Source organism: Theropithecus gelada, chromosome 17 (assembly GCF_003255815.1).
Source record: "Theropithecus gelada isolate Dixy chromosome 17, Tgel_1.0, whole genome shotgun sequence".
Lineage (NCBI taxonomy): Eukaryota > Metazoa > Chordata > Mammalia > Primates > Cercopithecidae > Theropithecus > Theropithecus gelada.
The window spans coordinates 64678181-64693853 of record NC_037685.1 but is presented as its reverse complement, the minus strand read 5'-3'; the positions used below and the strand labels follow the sequence as shown (position 1 = coordinate 64693853).

General features: G+C 40.1%; 1 protein-coding gene across 6 annotated transcripts in view; it reads left to right on the top strand.

The window, feature by feature from the left end:
* Positions 1-15673, top strand: part of STARD13 (StAR related lipid transfer domain containing 13) — a 553154-nt gene that overhangs the window by 468871 nt on the left and 68610 nt on the right. For 2 of the 6 annotated variants that reach the window (XM_025364223.1, XM_025364227.1), the window contains exon 1: positions 189-390. The exons of the other annotated variants lie outside the window; for them this stretch is intronic. In XM_025364223.1, the coding sequence (XP_025220008.1) occupies positions 246-390 (145 nt within the window). In that variant the 5' untranslated portion in view covers positions 189-245. Of the gene's footprint in view, positions 1-188; positions 391-15673 lie in introns of those variants that run through there. 6 annotated transcript variants of the gene reach the window in all.

The following is a 15673-nucleotide window of genomic DNA, read 5'->3' as shown; positions in this document are numbered from 1 at the left end:
TGGTTCTTTCTGTTCCAAACAGAATCCTTTTCTCTGGGACTTTATTTTGAGACTGTGATACAAATCCTTGGTGTTCCTTTTTAATGGGAATGAAAACAATGAGGAAAGGAAGTGTGGAGGCTTGGAATCTCAGCTGAGGCTTCACAGGTCACTGGGGAGCAGTGAGGTTCCTCTCCGCCGTTAGCAACCGGAAACATGAAAGAGGACTATCATCTGCTCCTTGCTCTGAATTTCTTTGAACCTCTATGCTGGAACCCTCCTCAGTTCTCCATGCAAACCTTAACCAAGCCCCTTTGTGGTGCTTGGTGCTGTGCTGGTGCGGAGAATGCAAAGACACTGTCTGTGGTGGGAAACAGAAAGGCAGAGTGAACCAGAAATTCCAGCGCCGGGGTAAGTGCTGGATCAGAAGGGCATGTGGGTACAAAGGATAGACCTTTGTGAACTTTTTACTTAGCCTTGCATGGCCTCAGTCGCAGTGGTCAGGTGGTCTGGAAGGACACGGCGGAGAAGATAGAACTAGAGCTGGGAATCAGAGAGGCAGAGAGGAAAAGAATTGGCTAGTCACGTAAAGCAGAAGAATGTCATTCTAGACAGAGGGAAAAATGCCTATAGGGAACAGAGGATGGGAGTTGGAAGGTCGGTTTTAGGAAACTAAGTCGGTTGGAAGATTGGTTTTAGGAGTTGTTTAGCTCCATTGCCAACTACTATCAGGGATGTGGGCGGTTGAGACACAGAAGTATGTCAGGGACCCATGCTGAGCTCAAGAATTTCATAGTGTCCTCGGAAATTTGGATTTTTCTTTGGAGAGATTTGAGAACCATGGAGAACTCTAAGCAAAGGAGAGAGTGATCAGACTTGGGTTTTGTCTCTGAAGTTATCTTTGCATGATGTTGGTAGCACTCCTAAAAAATGCATAAATTGCCTTCAGAACAAAAGATGTCCTGCTATTTTATGGAAATATAGTCAAGAAAGTCTTTATTTTCAAGCACTTTATGTTGCTGAGCAGAGATTCTTCCTTCATCCTGTGATCTTAAGCTTAGCCAACATCAGCCACTGGTGGCCTGTGTGTGTGTCTCAGTTCTTTAAGGGCTGATACCTGGGTTCACCATAAATGTCTAGAGTGGAGTCAGAATTTACCTGAACCCCACATTTTCCGGCATGCATGGAGGCTGTTGTTGAAAATAAATAGATCATCTCTCTGAAAATGAGATTTCTCTTTTAAATTTATACCTGAGCCTCTTCAACAAGGCAGCATGGCCAAGAGTGTTTAGAAGCTGCAGAACAGTGCATTTTCTTGGAGCATAGACTTTCCTCAAATTTGAAGGAAAACTTTGTTGCATTGAAAGAAGTATGGGCATGTTATATTCCAACTACATATAGGAGGAAATAAATAAATCCATTGGAAGTATCTGTTTATTTTCTTCTGCCATTTGGGTTCATCAGTGGAAATTGTGAAAAGTATTCATTTCGGTTAATAATAATAGCTCCAATTTTTAAGTGCCTGCTCTGTGTCAAATTACATAATTCATTTTGTTTAACAAATGTGAACGTAACATCAAGTTCAAATCCCGGTGACAGAGACCAGGATTTCAGCAGTAAACTAAATGCTCTTCCTTGTTCTGGAGTTTCTCACATCCTTACAATGACTCTGAAGAGTATATGTAATGTTGTGCACATGTTGCAATGAGGAAACTGAGGCTTTGAGATGCAATGAGACTTGCTCAGGGACGCATAGAGTAAACTCACACTCAGCCAGCTCCCCATGGCCACCTTCCTCGCTGAAAGATTTTTTAAAATTCCAACTTACTGTCTCTTTCCCCTTATCTGTTCCCGCCTTTACTTTCTTCACTAGGGACATCTATTTCTTTCCCCTAGATCTGCCTAGTTTTCTTTCTCTGAAAATCAACCATGGCCATCAACCATCAGCAGCAGCAGCAGCCATGCCCATATACAAACTTGTTTGTATCTTCCTTCTTAACAACAGCCACAGCAACCCCAACCACCACAGAACTGTCCCTGCTGTTTTCAGATTCACTGAGCTCACGCTGTAACTCTAAAAGAGACAGCAGTCACAGTTATATCTAACAGGACAAGTAAGAATTCAAGATGGCCAGAGATCATAGAGTGGAGGTGGCTATAAGTATCAAAGGGTTCAGGAAAGGTTTGTTGGAGGAGGTGTCCAACAGGCTACACCTTCAGGAAGGAGAAGTTAAAAGTAGAGAGAAAGGCCTTATAGGCAGGCCCGACTAGTTCAGTGACCCCCAAAACTCATCCCGTTACATCACACATATTTCCTCTGCTCCCGAGAACCAGAATAATCATAGCTGAATGTGGTTACATTTCATGGGAAGGGAGGCATTACTGAACTGTAATTAAAAGCACCCCCACATCTCCTGTTCCCCAGGAATGCCATCTTGGACTGGCTGGATGATTCCCTTGGAGGTGTGAATGGGGTAGCCTGGGGGAACTGGGTTTCCTCCAGGGCATATTCAGGGAGATTTTGCATGGTCCTGACTGGATCAGGCCTCATTCCTGCTCATAAGGTGACCTAATCCTTTGCTCATCACCGGAACTGCCCTCCTTCTCCCAAGTTCCTCCAGATTGGAGATGACTCCCCTCATGAAATCTGACTTCCCAGCACTATTCCAAACCCACATTTGGAAGACCTCCAAGCTTCATGAGAGTCCTTGTTATTGATTAAGGCTGGGGTCTGGCACTCAGTCCAACCACAGCCCCAGCAACAGTAGCATCAGGCTTCTCAAATAGAGTGGAACAGAAAGCTATGAAAGCCTGGCATGTGCCCTTTGGCCTCTTTACATCAGACCAGGAGAGAAAAAAGAGAGCAGGAGAGCTTTTTCAGGGGGCAGAAGTTTCCTTTGCAAAAGATCTTTGACCAGCAGCAATGTGCAAGTCCTTTGCAGGGAATAAGTCAACGGGCTGCTAATCGACTCTGCCTTGAGATTTATGCAGAGCAAGAAAGTCACTCTCAGCTTCTCCTTAATTCAGCATGTCTCGAGCACATGCTGAGCCCCAAGCACTCTGCTCGGCACCAGTGATACAAAGAGTAAATAAGGCAACCTAATGTAAATGACGAGTTAATGGGTGCAGCACACCAACATGGCACATGTATACATATGTAAAGAACCTGCACGTTGTGCACATGTACCCTAGAACTTAAAGTATATATATAAAAAAAAGGCAACCTCTACCCTCGAAGAGCTGTGGTCTAATGGGGGAGAGAGATGTGTAACAAGAACATTTCAGTATAATCTAAGGACCATAATGAATGTGTGAAAGTCCAGAGAAGAGCCGAGCTAACCCGGGATACAGGAGATGATGTCTTCGCTAAATCTTGATAGAGATAAATGTGAGCAAGTCAGGAGGTAAAAAGGGAGAGGAATGTGACAGATGGAGAGGAAACAGTGTAAGCACAAGTCTGGGATATGCAACAGCGGCCTGGGTCTGGGGATCTCCAGGCAGCTTCACATGACTTCTCATGAGCTCCAGAAGCACACAGAGGCCGGGCCAGGAGGCACTGTGGGCCATGGTGATGGGCTGGCACTTTATTCTGCAGGTGACAGGGAGACATGAAGGAGTTTGAAGGAGAATGAACATAGTTTCACATTAGAGATTCAAGGAAGGCAAGAACTGAAGCAGGGGGAGCTATTGGGTTCCGTTGCAAAAGTCCTGGTTTAGACAAAATGAGGGTCTAAACCAAGCACCATAAATGTCTAGAGTGAAGTCAGAATTTACCTGAACCCCACATTTTCCGGCATGCTTGGAGGCTGTTGTTGAAAATACATAGATCATCTCTCTGAAAATGAGATTTCTCTTTTAAATTTATTCCTGAGCCTCTTCAACAAGGCAGCATGGCCAAGAGTGTTTAGAAGCTACAGGACAGTACATTTTCTTGGAGCATAGACTTTCCTCAAATTTGAAGGAAAGCTTTGTTGCATTGAAAGAAGTATGGGCATGTTATATTCCAACTACATATAGGAGGAAATAAATAAATCCATTGGAAGTATCTGTTTATTTTCTTTGTGTAAGCTCGTCCAGCCCATGGCCCCAGGCCGCTTGCGGCCCAGGATGGCTTTGAATGTGGCCCAATACAAATTTGTAAATTTTCTTAAAACATTTTGAGATTTCTTACGTAATTTTTTTTTTTTTTTTTTTTTTAGCTCATCAGCTATGATTAGTGTTAGTGTATTTTATGTGTGGCCCAAGACAATTCTTGTTCCAATGTGGTCCACGGAAGCCAAAAGATTGGATACTTCTGGTAAACCAAGGCCAGGAGACAGAGGTGGGGAGGAAGGTAGAAGTTTAAGAAATATATTTGAGTCAAATTCAGCAGGTCCTGGGGTTGTGTGGTGAGAATATGGGGGGACTGGAAGAGAGAGGATGAATCTAAGAAGACCCTCAAGTGTCAGACTCGTAGAACTGTGTTCCATTTTTACATTAACATATTTTACCAGATGCATCTCATATAACTGAGTGTTATCTAGACAGTGTTTTTAAACTGACGGGTGATGAAGTCAGTGGATATGACTAGTAATTCTGAATAGGAAAGCATAGAACAGAAAATGCCAGATCTCCTTGCATACATAAAGTGCAGCTATTGTTTTGTGAAACTTTGCTTCAGTCTGTGTGTGTATGATGTGCGTACATGTGTGGGTGTGTGCATGTTCACAACTATGTGAAATTTATTTCTTACTAAAGATTGTGATCAAAATATTTGAAAGTCCTGGGATATTCTTTTTCTATGGTTATGATTAATTATTCTCAGATATGACTATGCCTCAGTCAGGTTAAGATGATCTTAAAAAGGGAGACCGATTCTTTTGTGGGAAAACAGGGAAATCTGTTCTCACTACTCTTCTTCCAAGACCAAATCTCCCATTACTCTGTGCACTTGGAACTCCTAAGGATTCCATCCAGAGAGAAAGGGAAAGATTGGAGCCAACAGAAGCAACAATCCCAGTCAGTGCCAGGACAATGTCAAACGCCCCACCCTTCAGAAAACAGTAGCAATATCGAGATACCCAGACATTGCTGCCCACGAATAGCCGTGTCTCTCAGAGGCAGAATCAGAACTGGAAGAATAATGTTACCTTATTTTTATATGGGGCTTACGGTCTGCAAGGACTTTCACAATACATTTTCCCATATGTACAACATCCTGGTGAGTTTGGAGGAACCTGAATATCTGAGAGATGTTTTGGGTGTTTATTGGCCTTCAGATCTATAAATGTTTTCCTCTTATAGTCATTCATGCATTCAGTCAACGTACTAAATGATAGCCATTTGCAAGACTCGAGGCTAAGAACATGAGATGTAAAGATGCAATCTGGTTTCCAATCTGGTAATGTGTACCTGCAATGTCAAAATTTAAAAGGATACAAAATCCACATATTTATTTAAGGATGTTTGCAGCTTTACCTAGGACATATTTACAGAATGCATGTGCATGAATATACGTGTGTGTGTGGGGTGGGGGGGGGGAAGACAGAGAGATAAAATATTTATGTCTCCAAATTTCAAAGTCACAAATTGATAGCCCACAGGGAATAGAGCAGGACAAAGCTGATACTCTTTTGGCCTCCAAGGGGCATAGTGCTATCTTCTTCTTGGGCTAAAGGAGAACACGTTAGAGGTAGAATAAATACACACATTTGATGAAAGCTATGTAACCTCAGGAAAAACAAAAAACATACAACAATGTTTGCATACAAAGGGTTTCCCAGGCCTCTCAATTATATCTAAAAACCCCAGATAAAGAGCTCTCAGTTTATGCATTAAACTGAGCAAGATAGACTTCATCTCAATTAAAAAAAAATTATATGTTGACATTTACTTGTTCCTTATTTTGGAGAAACAAAAGGTTCAAGGACGGCTTTCTAAATTTTCCGTTTGGCACTAGGGATAATTCAAGCAGTCATGGAACATTAATTATAATCATTATATGCATAAGAGCAACACTTTCTTTGTTTTTAAATGTAAATGTATTTAAGTATTTGAAAGATATTTGAATTACTTTCCCTGTCACCTCCTTACAAAGCAGATCCCTGAATATACACCTAGCATGTTTTTCACAGTGAGAATGACCTTGGGAAGCCGACCTGGGAGATTCACAACCTCTTGAGATCAATGACCTTGGACTCCACATTAACCCACAACTTCTCCCAGTCATTAGTCCACAGGAAGCCCATATCCCTTGCTCACAATTTACTTACTTGTTCGGATTTTTTCTCATAACATGGAAAAATAATCTTCTGAAGGCATTTCCCTTAATGAAGCCCACATGTCTGATACAGATTTCTTTCCCAAGGTCCTGGCGTGTTTGGTTATGTTTTAACACATCTTTGCCCTTGAGATCCCCACATATCAGGCATGTGATTGCTAATATTTTACTTATTAACTGGTAAGCACATTGTGAACCATAATCGCAAGACTGTCTTCCCCAGCCTGGTGTTTATATCCTAAAAGTAACAGCCTCTTAGGAGAAGGCTCTTACTGCCATTATCCTAAGGTGTCATATTTCTGAATGTGTCCAAATGTCACATATCCAAAGTGACACATCTCATTTATGACTCTCATTACGTGTTGTTAAAGACCACTGCATTGTGTGAAGCATGGCTTCCTGAGATACAGCTTCATTTAACAGGAAGAGTATCATGAAATATTCTGTGCATTGCAGAAAATGAATTGCATGTTAGATACCTGTCATGGGAAGAATCTCCAGGCAGGTTGATGGGTGGTGTGTGACCCCAGGGCCCTCCTGCAGGCACAGAGGGAGGAGCATGGGAATCTACTTCCAAGAAGGCTGTGAGTTCACATGAATCTCAGCTCCAGATTCATCTGCGGGGAGAATATGGGTTGTTTATGGCAGAAACGTGTGGCTAACCTTCTTCTGCCTTCTTCTGAATCTCACCTCAGCTGCAAGACTTTTCCTGGTCACCTTATCCAAAATGCCCCTCCTGCTCTGAGACCCAGAGGATAGTGTCCTGTTCTGCACGGCTTTTGCTTTCTTTGGTTGTAGTAGTGCCTGGATGGGTCTTTGCCTATCCCTGCTTGGCTTAAAGACCTACAGGGTAGGACCCACTGCCCACAGCCTTGCATTCACCTGCAGCACCTACCAGCAGTCTTTCACAACAGGGGCACCCAGCAGGTGTCTGTTGAATAAATAAGTAAAGACAAATGCCTTCCACTTCCGAATGCCAAAGGAAGAGAGCCGAGAAAAGAGAATCAGAGACCATCCATCAGAACCACTATTTTCTAATATGGGAAAGTAACATAAGCACCTCTGCCCTAGTAATAGTAGCAAATACTGTCTCCAGATACTTTACAGAAATGCAATCATTTAATCTTTACAGTAACCCTCTGAGGTAGGTACTCTCGTTTATTCCCATTCTATAGATGAAGAAACTGAGGCATGCTAGAGTTAACCTACCCAGGCCAGGGTCACACAGGTAATGAGAGGTGAATCCAGAATTTTGGACTCACTTCTAACTGCCCGATGCCATGTTTACCCCTCTTGCACCCATTTAGTTCAATTATACCCTCAAATAAAGGAGTATTTTCCAAAAACATTGACAGGTTCTTTTTAAAAAGTTCATCTGTAAAACTAAGTATATGTATTCAGTAAGAGTAGAAACTTGAGCTTTATTCCAGAAATGGATATGCCATTGGTTAAGAACAAAATGAAATTAGAATGTATCTTCATTGTAAACTCTCTTTAAAGCAATAATATGAACCCTGTACAAAAATAGTCTGGTCTTAAAGAGTTGCTCTTTTGGTAAATTTGCTAGTTTTACAAATTTGGATCATGTTTTGCTTTTGATTATTTGAAGAATTTTGGGAGTCACATAGACTCCAGATATTCATTTAGTCATTAAAATAAGATGTGGAGATTTTCTTTATTTGGTCTAGTTTGTTTTGGTTTTTTTTTGAGTACAACCTTGAAACTTCGGCAACCAGGAAATACCAAGTTATTACATAAAGTAAAATGTATCTTTGAAATTGTCTAAAGCCATATGCAGAACGTCAAAGACAAGTGAAACAGCTGTTACATAAAATCTCCACTTTGCAGATACCTAAGACATTCAAGAAGGAAGAGGTGGGAATACGGTTCAGGACCTTAGTTTTGAATTTCCTGGCTCCTGTTAGTTTAAGATGTCCCTGTAGCATCATTTAAACATAGTTCTGGTACATGAATAAACTTCCATTTGGAATTTCCTTTCTGAAGTCTGCTGAGAATATAAATCAAAACCATATGAGATGTGTCTTAATCCAGAATGTGAAATAACATGAGAAATGTCAACCCAGAAGTAGTCCCTGAAATACGTTCGCCAGGATGCACGTTCTGGCGAAATTCTTTATTTAGAATGAAAGCCTCCAGAGAACTGGAGCTCTTATTTTTAACCCATGATTATGGAAGCCTGAACTGATAAAAGAAGATGCTTTTTAAAGGAATGTCAGTAGAAATGTTATTCAAGCCACCTAGAATGTTTGAGAAGGACATCTGTTGACATAAAAAGATGTTCAAAATGCATTGTCGAGTGCAAAAGCAGATTCCAATTTTATTTAAAGATTATGTAAAATAGATAGTATACTTAGCCTAGATACATGAACACATCTTCATACTAAAAGAACAAGAGATGTTCCAACAAAATATTGATCAATCTCTGGGTGGTAGATTTATGGCAATATTTTCCTTCCTTCCTTCCTTCCTTCCTTCCTTCCTTCCTTCCTTCCTTCCTTCCTTCCTTCCTTCCTTCCTTCCTTCCTTCCTTCCTTCCTTCCTTCATTTTTTCCTTCCATTTTTCCTTTCTTCCTTCCTCCCTTCCCCCCTTTCTTCCTCCTTCCTCCCTTCCTCCATTACTTTCGTTTTCTTTTTGCTTATATTTTTGCTTAGTAACAGAAAATTGAAATCATTTATTTGATTTTCAAATAATAAGCATAGTACCTTCATTTGACAGCCTTCTTGCTTAACATATGGTTTGACATGAATGCTGCTAAAATCCAGTGATATCCCTAGCTCAGCTGGTCCTTGAGTTGACTTTGACAGATTTGCCAGCCTTGCAGTATGCCAGAATTATGTAACGAGCATCACCAAAATCTTACAATAGAGCCCATTTGCTGGTACTTTAGTCATGAAAGGATTGGTAGCATTTTTAAATGGCTGATTTGGTTCGCATTTTTTCGTTCTATCAGTGCATTAGCCTTGATTTGAGTGGGTGTGTATAAGTTTTTCAAATCTTAGGTTTAGATTTTGCTACTCTTACAATCAGATTTCACTTAAGTAGGAATTTTAAGCCGCTTTTATCTCTTATTCAAATCTGTTCTTACGGAAAATGATCTTTTTTATACCTGAATTCAGTGAGTATTTGGCAGGCAGATTAGCCAAGACCGTCATACTGACTGTATTAGCAAAAGTTGCCATATTCCCCAAAGCTAGCCAGGGAATTAAATTCTATTCATATTAGACAAGGTAGCCACCTGGACCTCCATTTAGAAATAGATGTATCTTTACACAGCATGTACTTCTGCTGTTTCCAACTTTGTTAAAACATCAAAATATGAAGATCCTCAATTAAGATTTTGTGACGATAATTATGCAGGCCCAAAGAGTTCTTTAAAATTTGAAGTTATCTGCTACACAATTTAAAATATTCTGGAATTTTTAAACTTCTATTATGTTAAACTTTTAAAACATTTTTATAGTTGATGTAACTCTTTTAACCTTTTGGATTACATTTGTGGCATGTTTATGGGATGCCTCAATTAACTTTAATCTGAGTATGCCATGTGTTTAGATTGTAGCATGATACAAGTCATTGATGCATCACTGTGCCTGATGAGAAAAGGGAGTTGCGGCATAGGAATTAAGTTTCTTAAGTCTTCAGTGAAGAGCTTCATCTCTTCCATCCCAAATCAAGTAAAGCTATTTCAAATACCTGAACTCATTTTAAATTTCCTTCTATAAGGAATATATGCTGTTAGTATCTATTAATGAACTGCAAATAAAAATCCCTTAGAGAGCAAACTTTTAAGCTCAGCAGTATCTTTGGCCTTGAAGAGCATAGGGAAAAATGAATCAATTGATAGCTGTAAACCTAGTAACAATTTCATTTCTTGAATGTAATCCTTATTCCTGGAATGAGTGATGCATGTTTAGAAAATCATTCACACCGCCAATGCCGTTGCCTACGTTCAGCAGACAAGTAGAAAGGGTTCCAGAAAACTGGCAAAGACACGTTGAAAAATCCCAGTAAATATTTTATTTACACTCTGAGCCAGTGCCAAGGAATTTTTTAAGAAAATACATACAATATCAAGTTTTCGTGTATACTCAGATAATAGGATTATACTTGAGCTGTGGAAATCTTTTCCTGGAATTAAATTAAGCAAAAACTAGTTTTGATTGATCCAGAAATGACAGTTGCTGAGAAGTTACATGCAGAAAGCCTTGCAAAGGGAGTCAGAAGCTTCGGCCAAGCTGTATCTATCTTGCCACGTCAACCCCAAAAGGAGCAAAGGAATTGAAAAGGGCCCGCAGGAGTCTTGGAGTGACTTTATCCTAACAGAATCTGTGCTCCTTCTTTCGCCTACATGGCAAGTTTTTCCCTGGTATGGTGAAATCTTCTTGGGTAATTGGAGTACCGAGAGCTAAAAAAGAGTTGAGCCAATCAAACAGCAGATAACCTCTTACAAGTGTAGACGTTCAGAAATGTCTGAAAACAGATACAGCTGCAGTTTGCATCCCTAAAAACATGCATTTTTTTAACATTTAAAAAAGAAAAATCTTAAAGCAATGTAGGGTGGAAGAGTACCTGTCAAAAGCTAAGAAATCTGACTTCCTAGTGGTGGTGGGATGTGTCCAAAGCAATTGCTCTTCCCCACACAAGAAATCATCAGCACGACATAGAGTGAGTACCCACAGGCCCTTCTGATACTGGTCATTTGGCCAACTTTGTGGAAGATGGAGCTCTGCTCTGAGAGCCAATATCAAGACGGCAACCTGGACTCTTGTTCACCACCTTTCCTACAGAAGCTGGAGAAACTGAATTAGAGAGAGAGACAATCTGCAGAATCTCATGCACTTGCCCCAAGAAGGATTACTGAAGACTCTACTGGCTTGGTGGGTCAACATGGAGGTGTTTTGGCCAATGCTTGCAAGTGATGACGCTCTCTCTAATTGTCTGGCCAACTCTGTGTTCCCTGCCTTGCATTTCAGTTGCTTAACTGACTCCATCTTGAAGAATCTCTTGGGATTTAGTGGTAGGCAGTGGCTCCACAACTTCAAAAAGCTGGGGATGTATGCATGCAGCCTCCCTGTGAAATACCACAAGCGCCTGATTGGAACAATCTGTACCAAATGAAAGAGGAGAATAAAGAACTACTCTGCTTCATGGAAAACTTGAGTCAAAACAATCTGGTCAGAAACTATTTGGCTGGGAGAGCATCTATTTTCTGCTTTCTTTTTCTCTGAGATTGACTGGGGTTTGGGGATTGTAAACGTTTTTTTTTGCTTTTTAAATACTATGGGGAATACAGGCATGGAAAATATATTTCTGATGAGTTTCCTCATTCACTTGCAACTGAACTTTTGATTTTCTGTGGTGCAAATGTGTATATGAGCACACATTCACACACGTGGATGCATGTGAGGATTGTTTACGACATTTTTTGGAATTCATGTAGATCATGCACTGTAGGCAGAGAAGCAGAATTCGGTGCAGAAATGATTACTGAGACTGTGTTCATCTCTACACCACGACTACAGACATCCAGCAACAGTTTCAGGTTGAGATAAAGGTCCATAGTGCCTTCCATATGCCTCATCTATAGAATGAATAGCTGGCAGCTGTGTTATATTAGCTTATGCTAGATTATGCCACTTGAACAAATTGCCCCTCAAGTTGTAGTGGCATAAAACAAATGTATTTATTGCTTATATTACATGTCAGCAGCTGGTCTGTTGTGTCTCTGTCCAAGTGTCGTCATTCCAACACCTAGGTTGAAGGAATATCCCTTAGCCTCATGGTAAAGGGAAAAGAGCAGGAAAGCCGGCTGGGTTAGGGGATGGCTCTCGAGGTGTTTTTCTGAAACTAGCACAGGTTATGTCTGTTCACATTTAATTGGCCAAAGTGGGTCATATGGCCGAGCATGACATCAGTGAGGTGGGAAGGGTATGCCTCCTAGTTGCGGGAGCACTGCACATGGCAGCTGGAAAGGGCAGGGGGTCACTGTGAGCATACAAAGAAAAAAATGCATAAGTGCATGTGACTATATACTATATATGTGTTAATTATACATTTAAGGCTAATTAAAAATAAACAGTAAATACGTATCGTGTATTTGATTTACATATATGTCATATGTCATAATATCTATGGTTCCCCCAACCAGGCTGAAAAAGACTGATTAAAAATAACCCTTGTGTGACTAGGAATAAACCTACTTAGGTTTATTCTCTACTTAGGTAGAGAATTTCCTCGATCTTCTTTTACTCTAATAGGAATTAAGTGACTAGATTTACTACGAATCCAGCTTCCAGAAGATATTTCAAGGCCTAGGAAACAAGGCTTATGTGTAGAATTGGTGAAGGAATTTTATGTCTCAACATGTCTCTCATTCTTGAGTTTGGAAAAGAAGTCCATGTAAACAGAGCTGAGAGTCTCTGTCTTGACTGAGTAGGTAGGTGTCACCACTCTATACAGGTCTTTCAGGTTTCCTCTTCCTATTGTTAGATACTTGCTGACAGTCAGATATTTTATTGCACATCAAGGAAAAGATTGCCTCGAATTATGGATAGATAAAGCGGGTGTTTATAAGTTGATCCACTATTTTGAATGTTCATTGATTAATAATCTCAAATTCATTCCACATAACCTGTATTTTAGTTCCTCTTAGTAACTTAGAAAATCATGGAAAGAAAATGTTAGGAATATTAGGAAAAAAAGTATATTTGGTATAATTTAAGGTCTTTTACATATCAAAATAACTTAATTCTAGAAGTGCAAAAACATATATCCTGATGCCATGCCATGGGATGTAAATCAAGTCTGTTACTACTAAAAAATCTGACATTCCTTCCTGTATCTGTGATTAAGGTTAATAAAGCCCTCCTGGCAGGATTATGGTGGTGGTGTATAGTTCTATGTAATATTAATGATTGCATCATTTGTATCCATATATAGATGGGATGGATACCCTGGCATTGATTTTAACAAAACTGGCTTAATGTATTGCCAAAGAAATGCACCTTCAATAAATAGGGACTTCACTAGAGAAATTCTGTCTGAAGACAAAGGAGTCATTCTCCTGAAGTAGTAAAGTTACTAATGAAGCTACCTTAGCCATATAAATTATTCTAAGCCAACAACCACAAGCCCGTTGAAATGTTAACACCTTTGATATACTTTAATAGTGATAATTGCAGCCATTGCTGGCATCTTGCGGTGGTTGAGTCATCCTGCTATGCTGGTACCCGTAGTCTTTTAGAAACAGGGTGCCCACCAAATAGGCCAATTTAAAGGAAAAGACAAAACACTCTTCTCAAGCCTACTTTCTTAAATCCCATGACGATCACACTCTTTCTTTTCCCTACTTCTCTTAAGTACTTTGAATGAGCATCTGCAAAAGAACACCTACTTAAATTGGAGCCAGTTTGTCCATAGAAATTCAGGGAGATTTGTAAGAACAGCATAAATACATGTGCTCGTATGTAATGATTTCATAAACTTTCCACAATAGAAATAAACTTTCCAAATAGATTCTTTCTAGCCAGCTACCTTTCTGATTATAATAAATTTTAATTTGGCCCTAATTTGAATTTTTGGTCATTTAGAAAGGATACCAAATACCTGTCAGTGAGCTATGGAAAAAGTATTTGCTATACTGAGAAAAACGTAAAACAAAGTGTACGTTCTTAAAATGCTTAGCTAAGAGAACACACTGTTCCCAAGCACCCTAGAAGCACGCTAGACACACCAGCTTAAAAATACAATGAGGTTGTAACGTGAGATGAGGCCTGCAAACCTGGACAGCAAATTTGCTGTGCTCACTATGTTTCCTGACTTGACTGAAGTCCTACAGAGCCTTGTCCATAGACTGTCTGTAGCTAGGAGACTACGAGACTACGTTAAATAAACAGCTCGTAAATCTCTTTTAACTCCCATAGGCTTCCAGCCTTCTCCACCATCCGTCTACATTGGTGAGGTCCTATTGAACTATTTTCTCTTGACTACCTTGATGTTATAATCTCCCTACAGGGAAATGCAATTGGCAGTATTCAAAAATCAAATCTTTACAAAATAAGCATCATTCTCGAAACAAAGTAAATTTCCCATTTTTTACACATAATATCATTATATGAGAAAATATTCGCAGTGTATTCTTATGTGAAAAAAGCAGTCAACCAAAGATATTACCATAGTACTGTTTTGACAGATAACATATAAAATTAGGTGTTCATAATGGAGCAAGAGTTGACTTTTTTCATTCATTGTGACTTTCTCTATTAGTACGTTTTCAACATTGAGCATGTATAATTAAGAAGCATAATAATATGTTGTGAAAACCCACGTCAGCCATGGTTTGTTTTCACGGTGCCTTTGTTCTCATACCCATGGCAGTGGGTGCCCCCCAGGTGCTAGCAAGAGCTTCCCTCTGCTGGGTCTGTCTGAGGATAGTGGTCACATCATGCTCTAAGCATGTATAAGGCAACTGAAGCAAAGCCAGTGGCTTTGCCTTAAGTGGAATTGCAGATATATGACTGAAGAGCACGCATAGCACCACACCATCCACTGAACTTACTGAGTAAACCAGTGAAAAGGTTTGCTAGACCAGGCTACCAGTGGAAACACTGGATATCTCCCTTTTCAACCAGTTGATTTCAGCACCCCCCCGCCCAAATGACTATTGGTTTAAGGTACCAAAGCTCCTCAGTGTCCTTAGACTGACACGGATGGGTTGCTCTTAAGAATCAGGTCACCTTATGTGGGTGGTGGTGACAGGACTAGGGTGTGTAATTGGAGGCAAGAGGCATCAGCCCTACATAAACCATATAGTAGAGAGGTTCCTTGCAGAAAGAGGTTCCATTATCAGAAGATGTAGAGAAGGATGCTGGACAGGCAAAAATAGATACCTGCTAGAGAATAAAATGAAATAATTATTACATAGAATTGTTAGAAAAATTCCATTGAAATCCTTTCATAATACCAAGTTGAATGGATTGGATTTTCACCAGCAAAGTAGCACAGTAACCTCCATAGAGATCGGTGGGCCCTTGTGTCCAGGGCCACTCTCTGGTTTCACTCCACACTCAGGTTTTCCATGAGAGAGTTGCAGTGAGCTGATGCTTTGCCTTGCAGCCCTGGAGCTGCTACAGGCGCAGGTAAGGGTAGCAAATTGTTAACAAATAAAACTGTCAAAATGTGATTTTAATAGCCCTTCATGCTTTTACATAATATTATGCTGGCTAGCACGAGCGCCATAAAAAAATAGATTTTCACACTTTTCTCCTCAAATGTCATTGAAATCTCATTAGGTAGATCTTTAAAATGATGGCACTGGCAATAATGATTCCTTTTTAATTGTCACAGTCATTCGGCCACTGGAAGGGCCTGGGGAAAAAGCATTAGTATTTGGCTGGTTGATATTAGTAGGGACC